The sequence below is a fragment of the Microcebus murinus genome, chromosome 12, assembly GCF_040939455.1.
Source record: "Microcebus murinus isolate Inina chromosome 12, M.murinus_Inina_mat1.0, whole genome shotgun sequence".
Taxonomy (NCBI): domain Eukaryota; kingdom Metazoa; phylum Chordata; class Mammalia; order Primates; family Cheirogaleidae; genus Microcebus; species Microcebus murinus.
In genome coordinates, this window is record NC_134115.1 from 60,278,801 (window position 1) to 60,305,107 (window position 26,307).

The 26,307-nt window shown below is 42.4% G+C and overlaps 2 protein-coding genes across 5 annotated transcripts in view; one reads left to right on the forward strand and one right to left on the reverse strand.

Annotated features, from left to right (window-relative positions):
- Positions 1–1,143: 1,143 nt before the first annotated feature.
- ZBTB5 (zinc finger and BTB domain containing 5) lies at positions 1,144–24,919 on the reverse strand. Of its 4 annotated transcripts, none has more exons than XM_012769099.3 (2): positions 24,687–24,919; positions 1,144–5,625 (listed from the first exon to the last, which is right to left on the reverse strand). In XM_012769099.3, the coding sequence occupies exon 2, from the start codon at positions 5,619–5,621 to the stop codon at positions 3,594–3,596; it is 2,028 nt and encodes a 675-aa protein (XP_012624553.1). In that variant the 5' UTR covers positions 5,622–5,625; positions 24,687–24,919; the 3' UTR covers positions 1,144–3,593. The 4 variants fall into 4 exon arrangements, with proteins under 4 accessions (XP_012624553.1, XP_012624551.1, XP_075864966.1 ...); XM_012769097.2 differs by lacking the exon at positions 24,687–24,919 and adding an exon at positions 24,323–24,678; XM_076008851.1 differs by lacking the exon at positions 24,687–24,919 and adding an exon at positions 23,358–24,316.
- The window catches only part of POLR1E (RNA polymerase I subunit E), a 37,629-nt gene continuing 28,374 nt past the window's right edge, over positions 17,053–26,307 (forward strand). Inside the window, exon 1 of the mRNA XM_012769105.2 lies at positions 17,053–17,181. The gene's annotated coding sequence lies outside the window, so the exon portion shown is untranslated. The remainder of the gene's footprint in view (positions 17,182–26,307) is intronic.

Genomic DNA, 26,307 nt, shown 5'->3' on the forward strand with positions numbered 1-26,307 from the left:
CTAGTGGTATGCCTGGCTCTGGTTCCCACCAGCCCTCACCCCCAAGCATTTTCATTATTAGAACCTGTCCGACCATGCGTCACTCCATGTCCTCTCTGCCCCAATTCCTTCATTTGTTCCTCACCCAGGACAGGACAAGCAGAGCCCAGTATGACCATGGTACTTGAATCTGAAACACAGACCATCAGGAAAATTAAAGAGCACATAAAGCAAAGGAGAGTTAATTAGAAGAAACAAAAATTAGGTAAGGGCACAACACTGATCTTTTTTGGTCAAGAGTAGTTAGGTTTCTTAATTTTAAAACTAGTTTCAGGCCGGGCGCGGTGGCTCATGCCTGTAATCCTAGCTCTCTGGGAGGCCGAGGCGGGCGGATTGCTCAAGGTCAGGAGTTCGAAACCAGCCTGAGCAAGAGCGAGACCCCGGCTCTACTATAAATAGAAAGAAATTAATTGGCCAACTAATATATATACAAAAAAAAAAAAATTAGCCGGGCATGGTGGTGAATGCCTGTAGTCCCAGCTACTTGGGAGGCTGAGGCAGGAGGATTGCTTGAGCCAGGAGTTTGAGGTTGCTGTGAGCTAGGCTGACGTCACGGCACTCACTCTAGCCTGGGCAACAAAGCGAGACTCTGTCTCAAAAAAAAAAAAAAAAAACCTAGTTTCAGCATCTGCGCATTTTGCCCCCCTTGCCCCTAGGTGGCTGCTGTGTTGTTAATCACCACTTGCCCACTCCCCAAGGGCGGACCACAGCATCCCCATTGCCAAAGCCCTGCTCCGTGCTCTAGAATCAGCTTCCAGCCTAAGCCCTCAGCCAAGCCAAAGTGGCCAATGGAGTTTTCAACTTGGGAGGCAGGTCCAGGGAGCAGCACAAGACGAAGCAGCCCTCTAAGAAGGTGGGTGGACCAAGAACAGAACCTCACACATGATAGCTCAGAGACAGAAAAGGCAGGCAGGGGGGAGGCAGAAGGAATAATTTGAGGGAAACGACCAGCAATTGTTATTAATCAACAACATTATCTTTTAAGAGGCTTGGTTTAAAAATACTAGTCAAAGCAGGGCTAGCAGAGAAAGAAATATAATCCTTTTTTTGTTTCAACCTTAATAACTTAGGCAAAGAAAAAGAGCACATATTTAGAGGCATAGATATGACAAATTTTTTATTTCAAAATCTCAAATTGTGACCAGCATAGCACCACTGACATGGGTGCCTTGATAGAACTTTATGATTTGATCACCAGAAAGGATTCTACATGATCATGCCAGGCTATAATTAAGGCTCACCAATCAAATTTCAGGTACCCAATACCAGTTATAATCCAGGTAGAAACTACAGATCATAGGAACCCTGGGACTGGTTTTCCAGGGAACCTTGGAATTATTTTTTAAGTGCTACAGCATGTACAAGGACACTGGCCCACAAGCTTGCTTCTCACACATAGAAACTGACCGACTAAGAGGTAGATGAGAGAGTCCCGGTTCCATCTAGCAGTGGAGAGGCAGGGCTCCCGCATGTTCAGAGATAGGCCCCCATAGCAAAGTCTGCACATGGCCGAGGGGAGTGAAGGCAGGCTGCTGGCACACACCTCTTCAAGAAGGGAAGGGAAGGAGGGCCGCACTGTTCTGCTGGTGTCACTGGATCCTCTCCCTGGGCCCAGGCAGGGCCTCTCCTGTTCTCCATGCTGACCCACCTGAGTCCCAAGATAAATCTCCCTGTAAGACACTGGTCCCTACATCATGTAGAGGGGTGGATGTAGAGCCTCCTCACAACATGTCAGAACACGATCGATAACCATGAGCCGTAGACAGAACTAAACTCCACAGGTGATCCCATCCTCCAATGGCCTCTTTCCCACGTCTACTCAGGAGAGGAATCACAGGTTTCCTTTTGGGCTTTCCTCCCTGGGAATCAATTCATGGGAGATATCAAGCCCCTCTGGAACATTATGAATTAATCCACAGATGTGTAACTACACACACTAAATTAAGAGAAAACACACTCATTTTTGCTTTAGGCTCCACATAAATACTTAAGCTTTCTAAACACAAGAACTGAATAATTTCTCTGAATTACACACAATGATTTGGTATCTCTAAGAAAGATGTATAAAAAAATAAAATGAACTCATTTTCATGCATGAATTAAACTGACACTTCATGAGTTCTACAGAAATGCATTAACCTGTGTTGTTCCTCTGGACACAAAAGCCAGGGCTTGGCCTTATACAGGTGCCACCAACGGCCCTAGTGGCACAGGGTCACTGGCAAGGTGGGGCTAGGGATGTGGGGCCGGAGGGCCCAGGGAAGCCCTGGGTAGTGATCCAAATGCCTCTCCAACAGTCAGATGCCACTTGGTGACTTCTATGCTACAGGCTAACTCTTACAGAGCCTGGAATATATCCATGAACACTACTGTGTTTGGATTTCAAACAATTTTGAACATTCAGTACTGGATTGGGGGAGCAACCACAATAAAAGTTTCAGGTCTGTACTGTTAAAAGTACAGCATATAACAGTAATAAAACCCATGGGGGAGTGGAATTTTTGGCTAGTTTGTAACTGAAAATGGTACTCTAGACCTAGAAGAGATACCATATAGGGCATGGGAGTGTGAAGAAATGAATCAGAGGACAGGCTTGTCCTTGGGTGGGATGTGTCAGGCCGACTGACTGGCCCTCGACGTCTGGATGGAGCAAAGGGCAAATGCGCCATGAAAGACCCCACAAAACATGACTCCACATCATCAGAACGAAGACAAACACTAGCTCTTTTGTGACTTCCTAACATGGAACTGTAACATCTGTAGTACAAGTTGGTTAAATACTGCTAAAACAGCACATACAGAAACAATACCTTACTTGTCACTTTCTACAAGTACATACTCCATTTACAACTTTGTTTTTAAAACCAGAAAAAAATGTTAAAACATCTATCTAACAGTGATGTATTCAAAAGTATATACACCTAACAGTCCAAGAGAATGCTCACTCTGGACCCAGTGTCAGCACCATCAAAGTGCAGTGTCTATGACTGCAACTCAGACAAAAATAAAAAATACAGTACTTTCTGAGGCCTAGGACTAGCTCATGATACACTTTAAAGCATTTGTGGCAGACAGGCGTGTCATCAAGGGCCTTTTTTTCAGACAGGCGCCAAGTCACCACTGGTTACACATAAGTGCGTTTTGCATCACTGTACAGGGATATAACACTCCCATCAGAGGGTATAGGAAATTTAATTAAATGCTTCACAGAGTTTTACAAAAATTGCTAAAAAAATTTTTTGCACTTCATTTTTTTAATGTTTAAATGTGCCACTTTGAACAACATCAGTTACAAACTACTTCATGACCATATTACTCAACCCTAAGGAAGAACTTGGTGTCAGGGATTGCATCCTTCCCCCAAGGCGTGCACTTCACTCAGAAATGCAGCAGCACAAATGTTACAGGTATTAGTTCTCCACTTATTAGTTGCTGAAATTTGGAAGAGCCACTGGGCAGCCTGAAGCCTCAAACCCAGTGGCATTCATTGCTTACCAAGAGATTCTAGTTTCAGCCCTCCAACTGGCCTCACCGTGGTCTGGGGAGGACAGTAGCTAGAGCAAAGTGCTGGGAAGATTGCTGCTCTGCCAGCGCAGGCAGGTGGTCTTCGAGTGTTTATACAGATGGCTGGACTGGCTAAACCTCTTGCCACACTTCAGGCAGGCATAGGGCTTTTCACCTGTGTGAACACGGATGTGCTTCTTGCAATCTGTCAAAGTCAGAAAAGTTTTGCAGCAGATTTTGCAGGCATACTTGCGAGCTCCCTCTACAACCAAAACATTGTGCTCTGATAAGGCCTTCTTGCACTTTGACAGGACATCAGCAGATGCCCTGGTCAACTGTGGAGGGCCAGGCTGGGAAGGATGGCCATTTTCAAATGAGGATGTGGCCCCATTCATCATTAGCTGGGAACTGGCAGAATTTTCTGGGATCTGTGAGCTCCTGACAGAAGTTACAACTGGCATTTTTGGAGCTATGCGGCGGTAGTATGGAAAGTTACTGGCTCCTCCCCTTGGGGAACCTATCATTACCCTGGAGAAGGAGTGGAGGCCCAAACCAGACCTGGAAAAATCCATCCCAAACTGTTCTCCTTGGTACCCAGATGTCTGTACACACGGCAGGCCCATCACCTCCTGCATAGGCCTAACGAAGTGGGAGTCTGCAGGTTCACTAAATGGGTTCTCCACGTGGGAGCCAGGGGCAGAAGAGGGACCACCTGCAGGCCCAGCCTCTGGACTCAACAAATAAGGGGCCTCGCCCTCCAGCCTGCAGTCACTAGTGGTGTTTGGGATATTATCATCATTGTTCTGATTTGCACTGAAGTTACTTCCTCTACTCTTATTAAGAAAATTTGAAATACTAAAAGTTGACTTATGCTCTAGGTTATTTGTGACTTCCAAGATGTGGATGTCACCTACCCTGTCCGTGCTAGACTGGGGGTCTGAAAAACTCCGATCACTGCTCTCAGGACTGAGGTCTATCTTCTCGGCACTGACCACAACGCCTTCCACTTCCACAGACTCACTGCCTTCTGCCTGTGAGGTCACGTCACTCACTTCATCCTGAGGCTCGGGGGAGCTCAGGGGCTCGGATTTAACCACCACTCTCATGTGCTCCTTCTCACCAAGGCCAACCTCAGGATTTTCACACTGAAAACCACTTTTCTCAGTTGCAGCTTCCTGATCGAAACTAGTCTCAACCTGAGTTGCACGAGAGGCCACAGACAACTGTGCCATGTTGCCGGCACTGTTGTCAGACTGGCTGGGCACCTGGGCATCTTCTTGAGCGCCAAAAGACTGGTCAAACATGATCGTACTGTCTTCCTGGTTGTCAGGCATTCCATCAGCTTTAGGGTTATCCACAATTTTTAGAGAATCTGGTGAAAAGAACTCCTCCCGAGAATGAACCCCTGAAGACCCGTTCTCTGGTGTAACATCTGAAATGGCAGACTCATCCATGGAGGGCCGGAGGCGCTGTCTGGCCCGCTCCTCTGCAGACTGCTTGCGCTTATGAAGGCGTCTCATGGGGAAGGGCGTCCTCTGGTCCAGGTTACTGCGCATGGACGAGCTCATGGGGGCTGGCTGCTCCTCGCCACTCTGGCTGGAATTGAGGGCTGAGCTCACAATGCTTAGTCCCAGCTGCTGCAGCATAAAGGAACGCTGCATGCGGGCGCTCTGCTCCTGAACGCGCTCACTGGGAGGAGACATGGGTAGCGTCCTTGTCGTTAGGTAATGTTTACATGCCTTAACAACAGAGTTCAAATGCAGGTGAGAGGCTGCCAATAAGACATCCATAACATTGCTCTCCCCCAGCATGAGGGTGGAGGTATACATCATGTCAATCAGCGCAGCAAAGGCCTCTGCTGTCACTACCTCGCTGTCCAGCTGGATCATGTTCATGGTCTGATCTCCCTCTGCCACTGAGAAGAGGGCTCGGAAATGTGTGCTGCATGCTGCCAGAACAGAGCGGTGGGCTTTAAAGTGTCTATTCCCCACTACAATGACACAATCGCAGAGCTGGCCATGAAGTCTCTGATAGTTCAGTTGCTGGAAGATCTGTTCAAAGTGACCAGGAAAATCCATGATCCTACAAGAAAACAAAGAAAGAAAAGCGTTAAGACTTAGATGAGCTTAAGTCAAACTCAGAACACAGGGTAGGATGAAATGCCAAGCTTGGACCTTTTAAAAGCTTGTGTTGTCTCTGATGACAGGTATATACACTAAGAACTTGTCAAATAAGGAACAAATGCCAACCCAGCTACCAGCCCAGGAAGTATACACATGTGTGGGCTCAGCCACTGGCTAGTACGGGCTCCCCCTCACTCATCATGGGACCCACTAATAACACAGAGGGTCTAGTAAACACTAATGTACAAGTGACAGCATATCTAGCACAGAAGTTTGTTAGAGTTCTGCATTTCCTGAGGAATGTTCCATACAGTCTTAAATAAGTGAAAAGGGCAAATCAACATTAGTGGGGAGGATTTCCAGTTATAGATGGTAGTAGATTGCACACATGCATTTGCCCACTACTCAATCCTGAAACCTGATTAAAAAGACACTGAAGGCCGGGTGTGGTGGCTCACACCTGTAATCCTAGCACTCTGGGAGGCTGAGGCAGGAGGATCATTTGAGCTCAGGAGTTCGAGACCAGCCTGAACAAGACCGAGACCCCGTCTCTACTAAAAGAATAGAAAGAAATTAATTGGCCAACTAAAACTATCTAGAAAAAATTAGGCGGGCATGGTGGCGCATGCCTGTAGTCCCAGCTACTTGGGAGGCTGAGGCAGAGGATTGCTTGAGCCCAGGAGTCTGAAGTTGTTGTGAGCTAGGCTGACACCACGGCACTCTAGCCCAGGCAACAGAATAAGACTCTGTCTCAAAAAAAAAAAAAAAAAAAAGACACTTCAGTTTTTTGGTTTTATTGTTGTTTTATGGGTATAAGCCTACAAGAAAAAAAGAGACATCAATAGCATTTTGGAAGCTAGCGAACTGGTGAATGAATGCTGACCAAGCATACCCAAAAAGCTAAAATCCTAAACTGGCAATAGATAAAACAACTAGGCATATTTAAATCACCATACCAAAAGCTCAGAAACTGGTGCCAGGGGAAGTGGAGCGAAGGTGTGGCTAAGACAGGAGACCTGGCTGAAAGTCTATCCTATTAAAAAAACTCACACACACAGAAAAGATAACTCTATAGAGAAAGAGAGTAGACCAGTGGTCATCTGTGGCTAGGGGTGGGATTAGGGAATAAATGCAAATTCGAAAAGGGATTTTTTTTTTGGGGGGGGCATGGCAGAAATGGCCTAAAATACTATTGTGATCATAGTTGCACGCCTTATACATTTATTAAAATATTTGAACTAAACACTTAAAACATGGAATTTTGTGGTATGTACATTATACCTTAAGAAAGCACAATACATGATATCTTAATAAAAAGAAATTATGGGGAAAGAAAAACAAGAGATGAATAAGATTGGTCTGAAACCATTTTTTAAGAGTCCCTTTTGCGAGATAGAATCTCCTAGAGTCCCTTTTGAACTGTAGGGCTTCTACAAAACTAACTAAACTGACTGCTTAAGAATATCACATATGTCTTTGATGATATTAAGGAATTATTATTTTTCTTAGTTGTGATAATGGTGCTATGATTTTTTTAAAGCGTATTTTTAAAAGATGGAAATAGTTACAGAAAAAAACGATGATGTCTGGGCTTTGCTTCAAACGTTTATTTTGTATATTTGAAATTTTTCATAATGAAAAGTTAGAATTTAAAAAGGAGAAAAAGAAGAGCCCACAAAACCTCTGAGTGGATCACTTTTCCAATGTGGAGTATGGAACCATTAAACATCTGTACATTTTCACGTTTTGGACTCACTGGAAACAAGAACTTGCTTATTCTTGTCCAAAAAACTGCTACACTTCCTAGGAACTGTGTGACTGCTGATTAAAAGTCTTATCCTTGGCTAGAGCTCATGACAGACCCTCATTATGTAGTTAGAACAGAGTCAATAACCCCAAAGGGGCACTCCTTGGTGCCCTCTGTTCACAGGCCCTACAGATACTGAGGGACCCACAGAGTGAAAAACACTGTTCCCCTCTCCCAAGAGTGAATCTCTGGTCTTCTGGGTAGGGGTGGGGGAGTTAGGCTGAATATAATGGCTAAGCCCTGGGGTTCAAACATATACAGACTGAATATTTAATGTGCCTAGTACAAGAGAAAAAAATGATCAACAAGACAAATCCAATCCCTGCCCTCAGGGGAAACAGACTAACAAACAGGCTGTAAGCAAATATAGTCTTGTAAGTGCTATAATAAGGGAAGCACAGGTGCAACACAAGACAAAGAAGGGGCAGCTGCTTCCGACAGGGTTGGGCAGGGGTAGGGAGTGTGGAAGTCTTGGAGGTTGAAGCAGAAACACTCTGTACTTAGGATACCAAGTGAGCACCTTAGGCCAGAATCAGGCACTATGCTGAAAAGAAATTTTTAAGTTAAATCTGCATAAGGAAGATACATTACTCCTCCTCACTTGCCACCTTCAACCCCTTTACTTGCTCAGCAACTGTAAGACTATCAGAGAGACTGGAGATTCCTCATACCTCCCACAGAGACTGGAGATTCCTCTCTGTAGAAACTGATGCTTGGGGAGTCCCTCCAACAGAATACTTGGATCCCCATCTAATTTTCCTATGGTGAAACCTACTAGTCCTCAAGGTGAAACCTACTATCCATCCATTCAGCTTCCAATCAGTTCATGCCTTCACTCTTAAATATGAACAGTTAAGGAGCACCACAACCTGGATGAAAAAACTCTCTAACATACAAACAGGGGGAAAAAGCATTTAGAAGAAACAGAAACAATGCAGAGAAAAAAAAAAAGAAAACTTAAGGGGGAAAAATACCTATAATTAACATCTTCAGAGAGATAAGATGCCACATCCATGAAAAAAGAAAATATGATTTATTTTTTTAAAAAAGAAGGATATTCAGGGAAAAAGAAAACTACTGGAAATTAAAAATAACAAAAAAATTTAAAAGTTAATAGAAGGGTTGGAAGAGAATGATTGAAGAGATTTCACAGGCAAGGCAAAGGAGAAATAAAAGTGAATGAATAAGAAAGAGAGTCCATCAGGGGATAACTAAATAAATAAAATGTTGTATATGTATATGTCATGAAATACTAACTAGTATGCCATAAAAAATAATGAAATCGTGTCTTTTGCAGCAACGTGGGCAGAACTGGAGGCCATTATCCCAAGTGAAATAACTCAGAAACAAATACCACGTGTTCTCACTTATGGTGGGAGCCAAACAATGGGTAAGCATGGACATACAGAGTGGACTAAATGACACTGGAGACACAAAAAGGCAGGAGAGTGAGAGGGGGGTTAGGGATAAAAAATTACCTATTGGGTACAATGTGCACTATTCAGGGATGGGCACGCTAAAAGCCCAGGCTTCACCGCTATGCAATATATCCATCTAACAAATCTGCACTTTTACCCCCTAAATCTATAAAAAATTTTTTAGAAATTAAAAAATAAAGAGGATTAATGAGGTCCAACATCTGACTACAGAAAGAGAAAGACAAAACACAGAGGGAGAAAATGATTTAAGAAATAGTATTTAAAAAATTTCCAGAAATGGCTGGGCATAGCAGCCCATGCCTATGTAACCCTAGCACTTTATGAAGCCAAGGCAGGAAGATCACCTGAGGCCAAGAGTTAGAGACCAGCCTGGGCAACACAGTGAGACCTCACCTCTACAAAAAAAAAAAAAAAAAAAAAGAGAGAGAGAGAGAGAGAAAATTAGCCAGGTGTGGTAGTGTGCGCCTATAGTTTTAGCAGCTCAGGAGGGTGAAGTGGGAAGACTGTCTAAGCCCAGGAATTCAAGGTTACAGTGAGCTATGATCATGCCACTGCATCCTAGCCTGGGTGACACAGCAAGACCCTATCTCAAAAAAGTAAGATTAAATAAATAAAGAAACAAGTCCCCACACTAGGCACATTAAAGTGACATTTTACAACACTTAAGATTAAATATTCTTAAAAGGGAGGGGGAAGAGTTTGTTGGTTACAAAGAATCAGGAATTAAAGTTAGATTTTGCAAAAGCAATATTGAAAGTTAGGAGTGATACTTCCTTCAAATTCTCCAAGAAAATAATTTCCAACTTAGAATTCCACACTCAGCCTACTTATCAATTATGACGATAAACTAAGGCATTCTCACACAAGCACAAACCCAGAGGTTTATCCCTTTTCAGGAAGAGACTAAAGGTTGTGCTTAAGCAAGCTGGGACTAAACCAAGAAAACAAAAACAGGGCATGCAGGAAAAAGGAGACCCACCATCAAAGACAGGCAAAGAGAATCTAAGGATGATGATGTAGCCCAAGAAGACAAGTAGGGAGCAGGCCTGGAGAGCAAGCAGTTAAGATGGGAGCAGGATGGAGGACTATAGGAAGGAGGTTTCCAAGGGGAGTAAGAAAAAGCAATGGACAGATCATCTGATGTAGCTGACAGTGCTAAGAATTTAACAGTTCCATCAAAGTGTGAAGACAGGTTGTTAAAAAAACAAGAAAATTTAAACATGGAGAAATAATTAACTTTAGGAAAAATAAAGGTTCATTTGTAGACAATATTTACATAGGCATAATAATATGAACACTGAACCAAATCTGAGCTATTGGGAGGGTGAGAAAAGGCAAATTTGCACTGGAGGGACAGAGGAGAAGTGGTGTTAATAGAGTTTAGTCCTCTCTTTTGCTATCAGTCCAGAAATACTGTCTGAAATAGGCTATCTCAAAAAAATAGTAGCATTTTTTTTTTTTTTTTTTGAGACAGAGTCTCACTTTGTTGTCCAGGCTAGAGTGAGTGCCGTGGCGTCAGCCTAGCTCACAGCAACCTCAAACTCCTGGGCTCGAGCGATCCTTCTGCCTCAGCCTCCCGGGTAGCTGGGACTACAGGCATGTGCCACCATGCCCGGCTAATTTTTTATATATATATCAGTTGGCCAATTAATTTCTTTCTATTTATAGTAGAGACGGGGTCTCGCTCTTGCTCAGGCTGGTTTTGAACTCCTGACCTTGAGCAATCCGCCCGCCTCGGCCTCCCAAGAGCTAGGATTACAGGCGTGAGCCACAGCGCCCGGCCTAGTAGCATATTTTTTATTTAGAAATACAGAAGTCAATGGTGGAAGAAACAGCTGAAACAATTGCAAATAGCTGCCTCTGAGGAGTAGGAAATTGATGGGGAAAAGAATGGGACAGGGGACTGTTTTTGTCTGTTTGTTTTTAACCTATAAGCCTTATGGAACTATATGGTTTTAAATATATAAATATATACATATTAATTTTTATAAAATTAAAGTTTAAAAAACATGGTAGATCCTTGGCATTCTAAAGGTATGTAACTTTGCAAATCTCAGATCTTTGCAAATCTCCAAATTCACAAATACCATCCTGGCATTTCACAAGAATTACTGCAAGCAAAAGGCAACAGGGATGTCAAGCAGTTTGCCAGGTGCAACTACTTGCTCTGATGCCACAGCCTAATGAAACAGGATAAAGTTGTTCAGGATCCTGGGAAATAACTGAAATGGCAAACTCTAAATCCATAAAAACCAAATGTCTACTGTAAAAAGTGAGATTTTGTTGTACCTGGAAAGTAACTATCAGAATGGCAAAATGCCTCCGTGCAGTAGCCACACGGCCATTCTCTTTTGCCTCCTATGTTTGTTTATTTACCTTTGAAGAATTTCAAATAGCAAAACAGATCTCTAAAACACGCACTTTCCCACTGATGATGTCTGCTCTATCATGCATGAGAGATCAGATCTCCAAAGAGGCAGCCACTGCCACATCCCTTCTTGCTTTTACCAAGCTTCCCTGCTGGGAGGAGAGGGCCAACAGTGGCAGGCAGCAGCACACACAACCCAGAGCCCCACCCAACTCACTCAGGGACCACAGAGCTCAAGGTTTGGGGAGATGAAACAAAATGCAATTACTGCTCACAAGTCTGTAGCCCTGCCTTACAAAGTAAATTCAAAAACTAGTAAGTGCCAAGTTCCAAAGAGGTGATTATTTTGTAGCAGTAACAGGGAAGAAACATTCTGGTTTGAGGAGCAAAATTAATCAAACAGGGAGTTGCTGCAAGCCTCAGAGTTGCTCTAACAACTAAGGGACCATGTAAATTTGGGCCCTATTAGGGAAAAACAAGCAGCGCCAGTCAGTGAGTATATGGTTTTCCCTCCTACTGTGGATAATGGAGCCAGCACTGCAGTAGCAGTCTCAGTGGTTACAGTATTAGACATAGTGGTAAAAATAAAATAACAGTAACTACTGTTATTGAGAGCCTTCTACGTGCCCACTAGTCACTGTGCTAAGCACTTTTTATTTACATTATTTCTAATCTTCAAAACAACCTTGCCAGGCAGGAATTATTATTCTGACTTAACAGATGAGGGGGACATAAAAGACTAACTTACTTTCCAAATAAACTGTATTTCAACCCAGCATACCAATGTAAAAGGATAATAACAGTCTGTTCAATGCTTTCTTTTGCAACAAGCAGCAGAAGTTATATGACTATAGCTCACTTTTTAAAATGTCAGTTGTCTTGATTATAAGAAACCACCACCCTTTTCCATCAAAGGTCATCCACTAAAATGTCAAACTCTTTATGTTCAATCTCTACTTTCTATAGAAAAAATAAAAACAGCAAGAAAATTGTGGTCCCAGAAGCACTATTTTGAGGAAAATTTTCCAGACACCTTTGAGATACCTTTCCAGACACCTTTGAGAAGAGGCTACTGAAGTAATTAAACATAACCCCAATAAAGACAAAGGCTTGTGGCTGGGCACTGTGGCTCACGTTTATAATCCTAGCACTCTGAGAGGCCAAGGCAGGAGGATAGCTTGACATCAGGAATTTGAGACCAGCCTCTGCAAGAGTGAGACCCCATCTCTTTTTAGCCGGGCGTGGTGGCGCATGACTGTAGACCCAGCTAGTCGGTAAACCCACGCAGGAGAATTGCTTGAGCCCAGGAGTTTGAGGTTGCTGTGAGCTAAGCTGATGCCACAGCACTCTAGTCCAGGCAACAAAATGAGACTCTGTCTCAAAAAAAAAAAAAAAAAAAAAAAAAACACACACACCAAACTATTTTAGGATAGAAAGCTTCCTATGATGCAATACTGAAATAAATAGTTACTGCACCACATGCTAGGCAATGTGATTAAATACACTAAATACTGGCCAATATTTCTGAATGGATCAGTAAGAATGATTCATGCATAGTAAAGCAACTATTGCTATGACTACACTGATTGAATTTTAAGATGAACTATTTAATATCTAGTAACAAGCACAAGCATAACTCAATTAAGGTAAAAATGGAGCCATGCGTTAAACCAAAGGAGACATGCAGTGGACACACTAGCATCATTTTAAATATATGTTTTAGCCATCCCAATGGACCAGAAGTTAATATTCCAAGAACGAGTTGGAAACAGCAGTGTGTTACTATGATGCCTAAACGTGATTCCAAAGACGTGAATATGAAGAAGACTTAGATTCATATAGTGTTAATTAGGGTTCCCCAGAAGCAGACCATGAGAGGATTCAAGTACAAGTGATTTTTTTTTTTTTTTTTTTTAATAGGATAGACTATAGTGAATGGTACAAGTGATTTTTTATCAAAGAGATGATTCCAGGAGAAACTGGCAATGGGGGAGCACAAAAAAGCAGCAGCAGCACCCAAACAAGGGTATGATTTTTGGGCAAAATCCCAGCCTTAGCCTGATTTAGCAGGAGAGCACTGGAGTATAAATAATGTCTCTGAGTTTGAGCCACTTCAAGGCAAAGGTACTGGGCTTTCACAGCCCTGCATCAGTCACTCAACAACTAAGAGCCTCCCCAGGGTGATGTAAACTGCCAGGCCCTTCCGGCTCCCTGGGCCCATGCACAGAGTGATGCCAGTCACCCCAAGGCAGTCCTCGGAAGAGTCACAGATGCAAAACCATTAGAAGTAAAAGCACACAGAAGACGCAGGACGGGTGCACAGAACCGGGAAAAGGGATCAAGGGGCTCTGGTCAGAGCTCGACAGTATCTGTTACTGTGACAGTATCACACGCTTGGTGATAACTAAAAAATAAAGTGATATGTAACCGTATGGATAAACAGATGCTACTGTCTGTTAGTAAAAGATATTTTTGTATATTTACATGATACATGTTGCACTCTCAATCCCCTACCCTGTCCCACAGCCATTAGGTGAACAAGAAATCTCAATTCCTTTTTTTTTTAAAGGCAGAATCTCGCTCTGTCCCCTTGGGTAGAGTACAGTGGCATCATCATAGGTCACTGCAACCTCAAGCTCCTGAGCTCAAGTGATCCTCCTGCCTCGGCCTCTTGAGAAACTGGTACTACACCCAGCTAATTTTTCTATTTTTTAGTAGAGACAGGGTCTTCATCTTGCTCAGGCTGGTCTCAAACTCATGAGCTTATGCAATCCTTCCATCTCAGCCTCCCGGAATGCTAGGATTACAAGTGTGAGCCATCTTGCCCAGCTCAATTCCTTTCTTGATTCTATGATGACACTTAGTGTTAAGAGGTCCAACGTAGTAAAAGTTGGTAAATGTCATTTTAATAAAAGTCATTAACAAAATAATTTACCATAACATACTTTCTCAATTGAGCTTTCAAGCATGACAAAAGAAATTTAATTAATTTATGTATTAAAATATAGCTAGCTGTAGACAGGGTCTTGCTCTGTCGCCCAGGCTGGAGTGCAGTGGAATGATCATAACTCACTGCAGCCTCAAACTCTTGGCCTCAGCCTCCAAGTAGCTGGGATTACAGGCATGAGTCAATGCATCTGGCATAGCTGTAGTTATGATAGTCTGTTAAATAAGGTTTTGTAGTTACAACCAACAGAACCCAACTCTGGAGAGCTCCTATATGCTGCAATCATACATTCACCCACCTCCACCCCTGATTGTGCTGGGGAAGCAAGGAGAAAGGATTTCTCTGGTTTTTACATCTGTAGTGGAAGGCTGATTGCTGATTTATCTACCTAACAAGATTACACATAAAGGGAGTCAAGATAATTCAACAACATGAACTCAGAGGGCTATGAGGAAGGGAGAAAGAATACCAAAAAGCTAAAAAGTGATATTGTATGATACGCTACGTAACAAAATGATCTGGTCAACATAAGGATAACCCAAGAACTGGTATAGCTTAATTTATATTTCATGTTCCTTATAAAAATTAGTCACCTGAAATAAGGTAATGTGTGCAGCAGATTCTATTTCCCAAGACGGTCAGCCACATTAAAATTTCCCATCCCACATGCTACCTTACAATGTGATATGATGCTCCTCTCAAGAGGTGAGATCTATGTTCACTCTCTTGAAGCCAGGCAGGTCTATGACTATGGCAAAAGTTACAGTATGTAACTTGTGAGGTAGGCCATAAAAGGGGACACAGACTTCTGGTCTTTTTGGCTCACTCTTGGTAGCCAACCCCCATGCTGTGAGGAAATCCAGCTGAAGTCTAGCTGACAGTCAGCACCTGCCTCCAGACATGTAAGTGTGCCTTCAACATGACTTCAGCCCCAGCCACTGTCTGACTACAACCACATAACAGAGCCCCAAAGAAAATCATCTCACTGAGTCCAGTCAACTCCCAGAACTGTTAGAATAATGAGGCTGCATGTGGTAGCTCACACAGGAGTTTAAGCCTGAGTAAGAGTGAGAGCTTGTCTCTACCAAAAATAGAAAAATTAGCCAGGCATCATAATGCATACCTGTAGTCTCAGCTACTTGGGAGGCTGAAACAAGAGGATCACTCGGGCCTAGGAGTTTGAGGTTGCAGTGAGCTAAAATGATGTCACTGCACTCTAGCTGGAGCAATAAAGACTCTGTCTCAAAAAAAAAAAAAAAAAAAAGATTTTTGTTATTTTAAGCCATTAAGTTTTAAGGTGATTTGTTACACAGCACTAAGTAACTGCAACAATGTGAAACTTGTTAGCATTTCCCCACAAATCAACTTTTAAATACTATCTCTGAAGGCTGGGCCCGGTGGCTCACATCTGTAATCCTAGCACTCTGGGATGCTGAAGTGGGAGGATCACTCAAGGTCACCGAGTTTGAAACCAGCCTGAGCAAGAGCAACCCTGTCTCTACTAAAAATAGAAAGAAAATTAATTGGCCAACTAAAATACATAGAAAAAATTAGCCAGGCATGGTGACACATGCCTGTAGTCCCAGCTACTCAGGAGGCTGAGGCAGGAGGATCGCTTGAGCCCAGAAGTTTTAGGTTGCTGTGAGGTAGGCTGATGCTACAGCACTCTAGACTGGGCAACAGAATGAGACTCTGTTTCAAAAAAATAAAAAAATATATACACACACACACACACTTAGTTCATAAAGAAAAGTACACCCATACTCAAGCATCATCTTCCATAATATTAAGTAATTTGCTGCTTGTATGCCAGGCAAGACCTGCAAAGTTGCTACTGCAGAAAACGATTTCACATTCTAGGGAATTCTTAACATACAGTAGCCCCAATCTAGATAAAACCCTAGCAGAAAAATAACTGAACAGAACGTTTCCTCCACTTGTAGAGATGATAGAGATGAAAATAAATCCCAGAGAGCCAAACCAGGCAAAGTCCCAGTCAAGGAGACTAAGATTTTTGACAATGTTCCAAGTCGGGCAGAGTGAAATCCTAGAACATCCATTCATTGCTCTGATATGACCAACAAAGTGGGAATAGGGGAAGGCTAGGACTAGGCAGGCACAGGGATACTCAGGAAACCCCAGATACCAGACCTGTCAGCATGACTAATGTCATGATATCTCTGTTCTGCTCTGTCAGGGCTGGCTCAGAAATTGAACAGATTAGGTCTATAAAACAAGGAAATCCATCAGTGACTAAAGATGAGCATGACTGAGGAAGTCGAGCTAATGACAGAAATCCTTACCTTCTCACCTACCCTCCAACTGTCCCCACTTTGCCACCTTGTTTTCCAGTCCAAAATTCTGGGGATGAACTGACCTAGAACTTCATAACTCAGTTTGAATAAGAAAAGGTATTAGTGCCCTACTTATATTCCTTGTGCAAACTCAGATACCTTTTCTACTAAAGCAGCTTATTGAGAGCAGGGGCTGTATTTCTCTCTTTCCCACAAAGTGCCTGGTATACAGCTCAGTAAGTTATTTGTTCAATGAACTTCTGCTGTATATAGATGAAAGATAACACTATCTTACCCAACAATCACTTTTCTGAGAATCTCAACTATCTCTAAAATTATCCAAAACCCAGAAATTCTCAGAATATACAAAATAAAGATCAAAGCCTATGTGTGAAAGATTTTCTCATAGGAAAGTCCCTCAAGCCCTCACAGTCTTTTGTTTTAAATAAACAAAATGCTCAAATTTATGCTTAAGTTTTTCTAGTTACTGAACTGAAGATGAGCAATAGCAACTCTAGAATGAAGGAAGGGGTGGCTGCTTAACTTAGGACAGCTGCAAAAAGAGACAGCTGACCCACTAAGGGAGAAAAGAGGCCCAGCAGCGTGGAGCCACATAGTGACAGCGCTATACAGCCCAGGAGATCTCAACAGCCCATAAAGGTACTTGAGAATTTGGTATAAAAATTCATTCATCTTATGTTCTGAATTGCTTATTTTGTTCAAGGTTAAGTGCTGTGGAGCATAGATTTGTATGGCATAATATTAACTGTCACAGGTGCTTAGTGGAAATAAGACACACACAAATAACACTATTAGAAAGTAGAAGGCATTAAGTGCCACATAAGAGGTGAAATATACTTAATGGCTTGGAGAAGGCAAGGTTATTTCCAATGTTTCATGGTGGCACTGAGAATAGAGCTAGGTCTAGGTTTGGATTTGGACAAACTAAGATGGAAAGTACATTCTAGACAAAGGTAAAGATATAGAGGAGTTTGAGGTGGGGGAAGCAATGTATCCAGTTTGGCTAGAAAGTAGGTATTGGATAGTGAATGGTCATAACTGATGCTATTACTCTAACTCATCAGAAAGGTTAACCATAAAGCACATAATTTTGGACTAAAGACTATCATTACTTTTCAGATAACTTTCATAAAAATTAAAAAAAAATTTTTTAAGTTTAAGCACAGTATCAGCCAGAGTTCTTAGTTAATGATCCTAGTTAGAAACTTATCCTAGTTAGCCATAAAAGTAATTTAATGAAAGGTTATTGGCTTGGTCACAGAATTGATGCAAAGGGGTGGACACCTGAAGTTGAGCTGGGCAGAAACTAAGCCAGGCAGCAGGAACAATCTGGCCGGAATGTTGTCTCTGACATCTGTGATGGACACAGACATTACTACCTGAATGCTAACTCCACTGGGGACCAAGTCTCCCCTACCCTATCCTGTTGTTAAGTCTTGTCTCTTGAGTACATGTCTTTTTAAATATTCTGTGTACTGAAATGGGAAGTATACCTGAAGTAACAGTGCTGCATTCTGAAATACAATGTTGCCTCAAGGAAAAATACTTGTGCATTTTTGACTTGTGAACTTAACCAGCCACTTTTTTCACAGGACACCATTTTTACTTCAAAGAATGAATGACAAACTATGGCTATTTAAAGTATTTAGCAAACATTTTCTTGAAAATGAATGAAGTAAGCCTGTCATTTTAAATAAAACGTACAGTACTTGTTGCCAACAATAAAATTTGAGCTTTCAGGTGAAAACTAGAATTTTAGAAAACTTGTATCTGTCACGGTGAGCTTGACAGCTTCCAAATGCTCAAATACTTCTAATGAGATCATTGGTGATAATAATGTCATTTTTTTATATTGTATAATAAATGTGGAAGTTGTGCATAATTCACTGAAATCAATCCATGTAACCTTGTAACAATGATGTTGCAAAATAAGGTATGTGTAAAAAAATTCATTCAAAGTTCAAGATATAAAGTAATGTATTTTAATGAAACAGAATATGAAAAGTTCACTGATAGAGTTTCAGATTCCACAGTTTCAGATTTCACACTGCAACTAACCACTTAAGAAAATACCACTTGTGGAGCTTTGGTATAGTATCAGAGAAGAATATCCAAAATTATCTGAAAGAGCTACAAAATACTCTCTCCCCTTTTCCAATTATATATTTGTGTGATGCTAGATTTTCTTGACATACTTTAATCACAATAGCATATTGCAACAAACTCAGTGCAGAAGCAGGTATGAGAATCCAGCTGTTTTCTATTAAACTAGATATTAAAGAGATTTGCAAAAAATGTAAACCAATACCACTCTGAGCATTCCTGGTGTCCAGACCTCAGTTTCAAATACTATTGTGGGCCAGGAATGGTGGCTCATGCTTGTAATCCTAGCACTTTGGGAGGCCCAGGTGGGACAATTGCTTGAGGTCAGGAGTTCAAGACCAGACTGAGCAACACAGTGGAAATCCCATCTCTACAAAAAATACAAAAAGTATCCAGACATGGTGGCATATGCCTGTAGCCCCAGCTACTCAGAGGCTGAGGCAGGAGGATTGCTTGAGCCCAGCAATTTGAGATTGCAGTGAGCTACTATGACATCACTGCCATCACTGCACTCTAGCCTGGGCAACAGAATGAGACCCTATCTCAAACAAACAAATAAACAACAACAACAAAAAAACTATTCTGAAAGGAGCCAGGGTTCTTTGGACAAAATGATTTCTAGGACTGGGGCAGGAAATATGCTATAAGCCTCGTGTATCTTGCAGTATCAAAAGGAAGAAAGTACTTAAAAACAAACAAGAACCCATGAAAATGGGATTATGTGAAAGAGATACAGGTACTAACAGGAGAAAGACTTCCCAATGGCCAAAGCTGCAACAATTTAAGCAAAAATAAATGAATAAATCAGTACTGGATTATATTCTACAGTATAAGATAAATACCCATGGATCCATACTGATATAAATAATGATTGATTAAATAAATACAGGAGGCAAATCTCCCATGCAGAAGAATTACAAATAATTTATGTACTCTATCGTCAAGGAGGGGACACATAATTCCCCACTCTGGAAGTGTAGGCTATACATAGTGACCTCATTCCAGAGTGTCGTAAGGAATGGGAAGGAAAAAGAGAAGTTTAGAGTAAAGAAATCTAACAAACACTATCTCAGCCAAGTGACCAAGATCAACATAAAGGGGCTGTAAGTCATGTTGAGAGTATGCATGTTAGTATGTATCACATGTTGATGTGATGATAATGGCACTTATGAATTCTTTTCTCCCAAAACCCGTAAGCTCAGTCTAATCATGACAAAAACATCAGACAAATCTAATTGTGGGAAATTCTACAAAATACCTAACCAGTACTTTATCAAAGTCATCAAAAACAAGAAAAGTATAAGAAACTGTCACAACTAAGAGGAGCCTAAGGAGACATGATGACTAAATGTAATGTGCTATCTTGGATGGGATCTTGGAACAGAAAAGGACATTAGGTAAAAACTAGGGAAATCTGTATGAAGAATGTACTTTAATTAATAATAATATATCAATAATGGTTTATTAATTATAACAAATGTACTATAGTAATGTAGGATGTTAATAATAGTGAAAACAGGGTGTGGGTATGTGGAAACTGTACTATCTTCACAATTTTTCTATAAATCTAAAACTTTTCTAAAAAATGAAGTTTATTTTTTAAAAATAACACTTCACTAAACTTTTTTGTCTTCTCATAAAAATATTTTTATGTTCACATATAATGGGTTTATTATTTTTAATGCATAAATACTTAAGATTTTTCTCAAATTTTTAACTTCTAATATGTTAAATACTGATAACCATAACTCACAATAAAGCTTTTTAGAGTCACCAATAATTTGTAAATATGTAAAGGAATCCCAAGGCCAAAAAGTTTGAAAAGTAGATAAGTTTTGCATATATGGAAAAATTGATGCTTGTGGAATCTTAACCTTCAAAAATATAGGATAGTGTAAATACAGGAGTGTAAATACAGATGTTAGTGTAAAGGCATTACACCACATTAACAATATTGTGTACAGAAAAAATGGGGGGAGCAAATCACCCTAATCATTTTAACACTTAAGAAGTTGGAAATAAAGCATTTGTAAACCTGTTATCAAGTAACAAGTTAACACACTACCAAGTATAATTTCCAAACAGCAGACCCACCACTTAATCATCCTTTAAAATTTGTAAAACAAACATTTGATTTGTTAGGAAAAGTATCACTCTTAATAATAGGCTTCCTTTCAATAACAAATTTCCTCCAGAGTACAAAGACAAATTTGGAAAATTCACTGGTTACAAAAATTTTTTAATTATTCCCAATCTCATTAAATATAAGATGTCAGTGATTATAAAGTGCATTATTTCATGTAACACTAGGAAAGGAAAAAAATTACCTATTAAACTATGACATAATGCTTACTTATGGCATCCTGTCTTCCAGGAAAGTAAAATGTGAACAAAATGTGTGTTGGAATCAAGTAAATACTGGAACCTTCAACATGTCATTCAAATATGTTAGAAGATAAGAAGGAAAATTATCTACTAATAAAATAATCTTGGATAATAAGAATCTATCCATATCTACTGCATTATAATGAAGTTAATACTCCAACACAATTCCTAATCTGTTTCAGCTGTCAAGATAAATCAAAGCTTTTAGCAAATATATGTATAACTAATTAATAAAATGAAAAGCACTTCCCAAAACTGGATCTTGAGATTCAAAGCCACTATAATCATATAGTGGTGAAAATAATGAAAACGGTAAAGAGCAATAGTTCACTCAAAAACAGCTGGTCGTTTAACATATGAGAAGGTCACTTCATATGCAAACAAAAGATACAGTGTACTATACTTGCTACACTAACAAAACTGGCTCTACCAGACAACATCCACATTTGAAAAATATTAACTAGAGTAAAAGAAAAATCATGATTAAAACTAAGAGAGGGGAAAGCTATTTACAATTAATTTACATTTTAGGAAATAAAAGTTGAATGCTAACATGGAATCAGTACCTTGGGTTCTTTTTTTCCCTTTCCAAGGAGAATTTGAGGGAGATTCAAGATTCCGTATTAGCACTATAGCAGGTTTTGTCAATCTCACTCAACACAAGATATTTTTAAGTCTCCAAATCCATATAATTCATGCTAAGTACTTTTTTTTTTTTTTGAGACAGGGTCACACTCTGTTATCTGGGCTAGAGTGCAGCAGCATAAGCATAGCTCACTGAAACCTCAAATTCTTGGACTGAAGCGATCTACTTGCCTCAGCCTCCCCAGTAGCAGGGATTACAAGCCCACCCCATAACACCTGGCTAATTTTTTAAAACATTTTTGTAGAGACCGGAGTTTTGTCATTGCCCAGGCTGGTCTTGATCTCCTGCCTCAAGCAATCCTTCTGTCTTGGCCTCCCAAAGCACTAGGATTACAGGTGTGAGCTACTGTACCCAGCCTATGTTTTTATTTTTAGAGGCAGGGTCTCATTCTGTCACCCTAGCTGTAGTGCAGTGGTGTGATCAAGCTCACTGCAGCCTTGAACTCCTGGGCTCAAGCAAGTGAGAAGATTTTCCCACCTCAGCTTCCTAAGTAGCTAGGATTACAGCCTTGCCACCATGCCTGGCTACTTTTTAAATTTTTATGTACAGATGGGGATCTTGCTATGCTGCCCAGCTGGTCTCATGGCCTCAAGATTCTCCCACCTCAGCCTCCCAAAGCACTAGGATTATAAGCCCCAAGGCACTAGGCTTATAGGCATAGCCACGATGCCCTGTCTCATGCTAAGTACTTTAAATACTAAAACATTTACATGCATTTTGGTATCCAAGGGATTTTTTAAATTACTTCCACCTCTTGTGACAGTCTTGTAACAAAGTCTCTTTTGAGAGTGCTGACCCATAAATTTAGGAAAACATCCCACTATATGATGCTTTTCCTCCAAATCTTATCACTTTCAGAATTTTGCTAGAGGCACATCAATTAACCAGAATCCAGACTGCCAGCATCCCTAGCTAGCTAAAAGTTGTATTTTGACACAACTTTTATGAGAAAAAAAGGCAAATCTCCAGAAAACAAGTTGACTTCACGACTCCTCAAAAAGTCCTGGTCCATTTATTCAGCAAAACCCAAGGGCCCAGAACAGGTTCTCAATCAGTGAATCTTTTCTTGGGGGCATGGGGATGAGTTCTGTCCACTGTACACAGTACCTTAGGGACTTTTGTCAAAGTGGCAGTCACCTCATTTGATTATCAAGTTGCCTCCACAGCCCCTTCCCCTCTTCTCATGTAACCCTGTGAGGCTCACAGAGGGGGAAGGAATCCGGCCTTGGGCAGCCCCAGCTCTGCCAAGGTTGGTTTGAGCTCTTTCATATGTTTCACACATCCAGGTTTTCCATTTCAGCCCTAGAGACCCAAGGAGGCAGGTGGCATTGGGCTCATTTAATTGATAAGAAAATTGAAGCTCAGACATAGTTATTTGCCCAAACTTTGAAAAGATTTCTTTCCATTCAATTGTAAAAAAAAAAAAAAAAAAAGGAGAATTACAGAAAGTAGAAAAAAAATCACTCAAACATTGTCACTGTTCACATCTGGGGGGCCTATGCATATTTAAGAAAGGGTTTCCAAAAGTCAGTGTGAGTACACTTGCTGTATGGGGATATGTATGACTATGTCCTTAGGGCAAGTCCCAGAAGCAGAAGACCTGGATCCTAGTGGCTTTTTCAGAACTATAGATACATTCTACCAAAACAAGTTTCTCACAGTGTCAACCAGTGAATCTTACCTGGAAGATCACCAAGCTGGCTGCAGTGGACAGGTCAGTCTTCCCAAATTTGCTGAGACTTCCAGAAGGGTTAAAGGAATAGTGGAAGGCCTTCCTTTGGCTTAGGGGCTTTTCTCTAAAATTCCTTCTCTTGTCCCCATCTCATCTCTTCCCTCCTCACTCTTTCAGCTTACTGCCAACCACCCTCACCACGGAAATCACAAGACCTCAGGCAAATGAAAAGCAAGTACTCCCGAAAGACCATGAGGCACCTAGCTCACTTTTCAAAATTATTTAAGGTACAACAGCCCATCCAGGCACAAATGACCAATGATGACTAAGGCACAGCATTCTTTTCAATCTCTAAAAAATGATCCAAATGTATCTATCTTCTACTTAATACAACTGAAAAGTATATTAACATATTTTAGAAATATTTTTGCTTCAATTCTTGAAGGTGAAGAGTTTCTTCTATTAACTTAACAAGAACTGAAGCATACTACTTAATAATCAAGACATTACTGTGCCTTTACCTAAAATTCTTCCTCCAGAGTACATATTTAGGATTTGTCTTCTACTCAGAAACTAGCTTCTACATATCCTCCACCATGCCAGAATGCAGACTGACTTAATAACATATGGCCATTTTGAAAGAAAAAAGCTAATCTTCAACCCCCTTAATTAATTACTGCCTTTTACTAGTATTTATGTACAGATCTGTATGTCCTCCAAACAGGGGATGAAGATGGAATGGCTATGTCTTACCACCGCATCCTCCCGGAAGTAGTGGGCATTCAATAAATGCCTATTCAACACTTTGGTCCCCTCATAACAAGTTGGGGCATTCCAAAACACTGACTCCACCCCTCCAAGGTCTGCAGCCGGCTCCCGATCACAGACTGACTGTGGCCTTGCTCAAGTGAAATGAAACCTCGTCGCTAAAGGAGACCCAGGATGGGGGGTAAGGGAGCCATCCGACCCCATACCGCAGGGCAGCAGATCCTCTATTCATCCGCCAGGCTGTGGGTCCCGAGGCCTTTCCCACCCCATTCCGGTAACCTGTGTCGCCCGCCGGAGATCCACAGGGGTACTAGCCCCCGCCCCACCCGGCAGACAGACAGCCTGGCGTCGGGACACCGGGGACGCCTGCGCAGAACAATCCGCCTCCCTCCCACCGCCTGGCCCCTCCGCTCCGAAGGGTAACAATACCCACTCAGAAAGACGGGCAGGGTAGGCGGGGGCCACCAGTACACGTCCGCGCGCTCCCCGGCGTGACCCGGGTGCTCAACCGCCTCCATGCGAGCGCGCCCGCGCGCGCCATCACCACTCTCCCTTAAGGTGTCTCCTCACCTGAGCCGGGCTCCGCCCCCCTCCTCCTCGCTGAAGGAGGCGGTGACCCCTCTCCGATCGGACCGGACAGTGTCGGAGGAGGTGGGAACGTCCAGACTGCCGTCTCCGTGATAGGACTTCCTCCCCCTTCCACCCACCCCCCGCCCACCCCTCCTCTAGTCCCCTAGCTCCTTCAGTCCCTCCGCCGCGGCACTCTAAGAACACGGCGGCGGCTACCGACAAACGGAAGTGACGCGTGCAAGCTTGCATACTGCGCTCCATTCCTCCTCCCCCGATCGGGCGTCAACCAATCAGCAAAGCGGAGGGCGGGGCTGGGGCATGAGTGCAGCCAGCTGGCGCACAGAACCCGGAGGAATTTACTCGGCCCCCAGAAAAACTGACCAATCCAAGGTCCCAGGAGCCTGGTTATGTTTACTACCGACTGACTCCGTGAGCTCTCCGACCAATCAGCATTTGCCTTACAACACGCAAAACTGTTATTAAATGTCTTTTAAGGCGGGATTTATCACTAAACTGCTCTAGGTTTGGACTATAGAAAAGCGACTGTTTGTTACAGCCAATCAAAACCCGCTGTGGTGGAGGCAAGAGGGTTTTCCGCCTAATTCCACCAATCGCAATCACGACTGCCTGAGGTCTGGGCGCGCCCGGTTAGTCCGTCCCGCCATTGGCTGGTCCTGTAGGCATGCCCAACCCTCTCGGCGCCCAGCCCTTCGGTGACCCCGGGCTCCCTGTCTGAAATGGGCTCCCTTCGCTACACCCGTAGACTTGTGGGGTCGGTGGTTGAGTTCCCACCTCGTAGGTGAAAAATATGATAAAGTTCCAAGAAGCTGTTTGGGTTGAATTAAGCCAAAATCCAGACTAAAAATGGTGAATAAAAAACGCAGTCCCTGTGATGGACTTAGGTCGGACCCCGCCCCAGATCCAGTCCGGGTGACGGCGCGTCTGGAAACGCTGGAGCCCGAGGAGTCCGACTAGCGGGCCCAGACTTCCGAGTCTGGCGCTTGGCTCCGCACTCTGTGCCTCAGGTCAAACAAGCCTGCAGTCTCCAGATCCAAGTTCATAATCACCTGCTCCCTCCAAAAAAAGGTGGGGAAGTTTTAAGCTCTCCCAGTCACGTCTCAGACGTGGAAGGGTCGCGGACTTCTGTGAGACGCAGTCAGAAAAGAGCAAGCTCCTGGGTGCACGCGCGGGCGAGGAACCCGAGCCCTGAGGGAGACCGGTCGGCTCGGTCCCGAGAGCACAGGGCACGGGGGCCAGCGAAGAAGCCCTCCTCCCTCGGGCGAAGACGGGAGAAGAAGGCTGCTTTTTCCTGCGAAGCTGTCCGGGAGCTCTGCGTAGCTCCGAAGACAAAGGCAGGCTCGCGGACGCGGCTGGGTTGTTTTTTGTGGTGGTGGAGAGGATGGGGGAACTCATTTAAGAATGGAACCCTCCCGCTTTTTCAGAAACATCCTATTATTACAGCTGATTCCATCCCTTCGGACGTCACCACTTGGAAATGTTGCCCTTGGGTTTATTTCTTTAAGGCCTCGGTGATGAATTGACCTCTGACAGTCAGTTCTGCGCATTAATATTCTCTGACATTTTATAGCCCTCACACATATTTTGCCACCAGATCAGGCGG

What these genes read in the sequence shown, in the direction of transcription:
- ZBTB5 (XM_012769097.2), bottom strand. Translation starts at nt 24,348, where the DNA reads ATGAATAGAGGATCTGCTGCCCTGCG. An exon ending in AGAGGATCTGCTGCCCTGCG is followed by an intron (nt 5,626 to 24,322) that starts GTATGGGGTCGG and finishes GTTTTCTTGTAG; the next exon opens with GATCATGGATTTTCCTGGTC.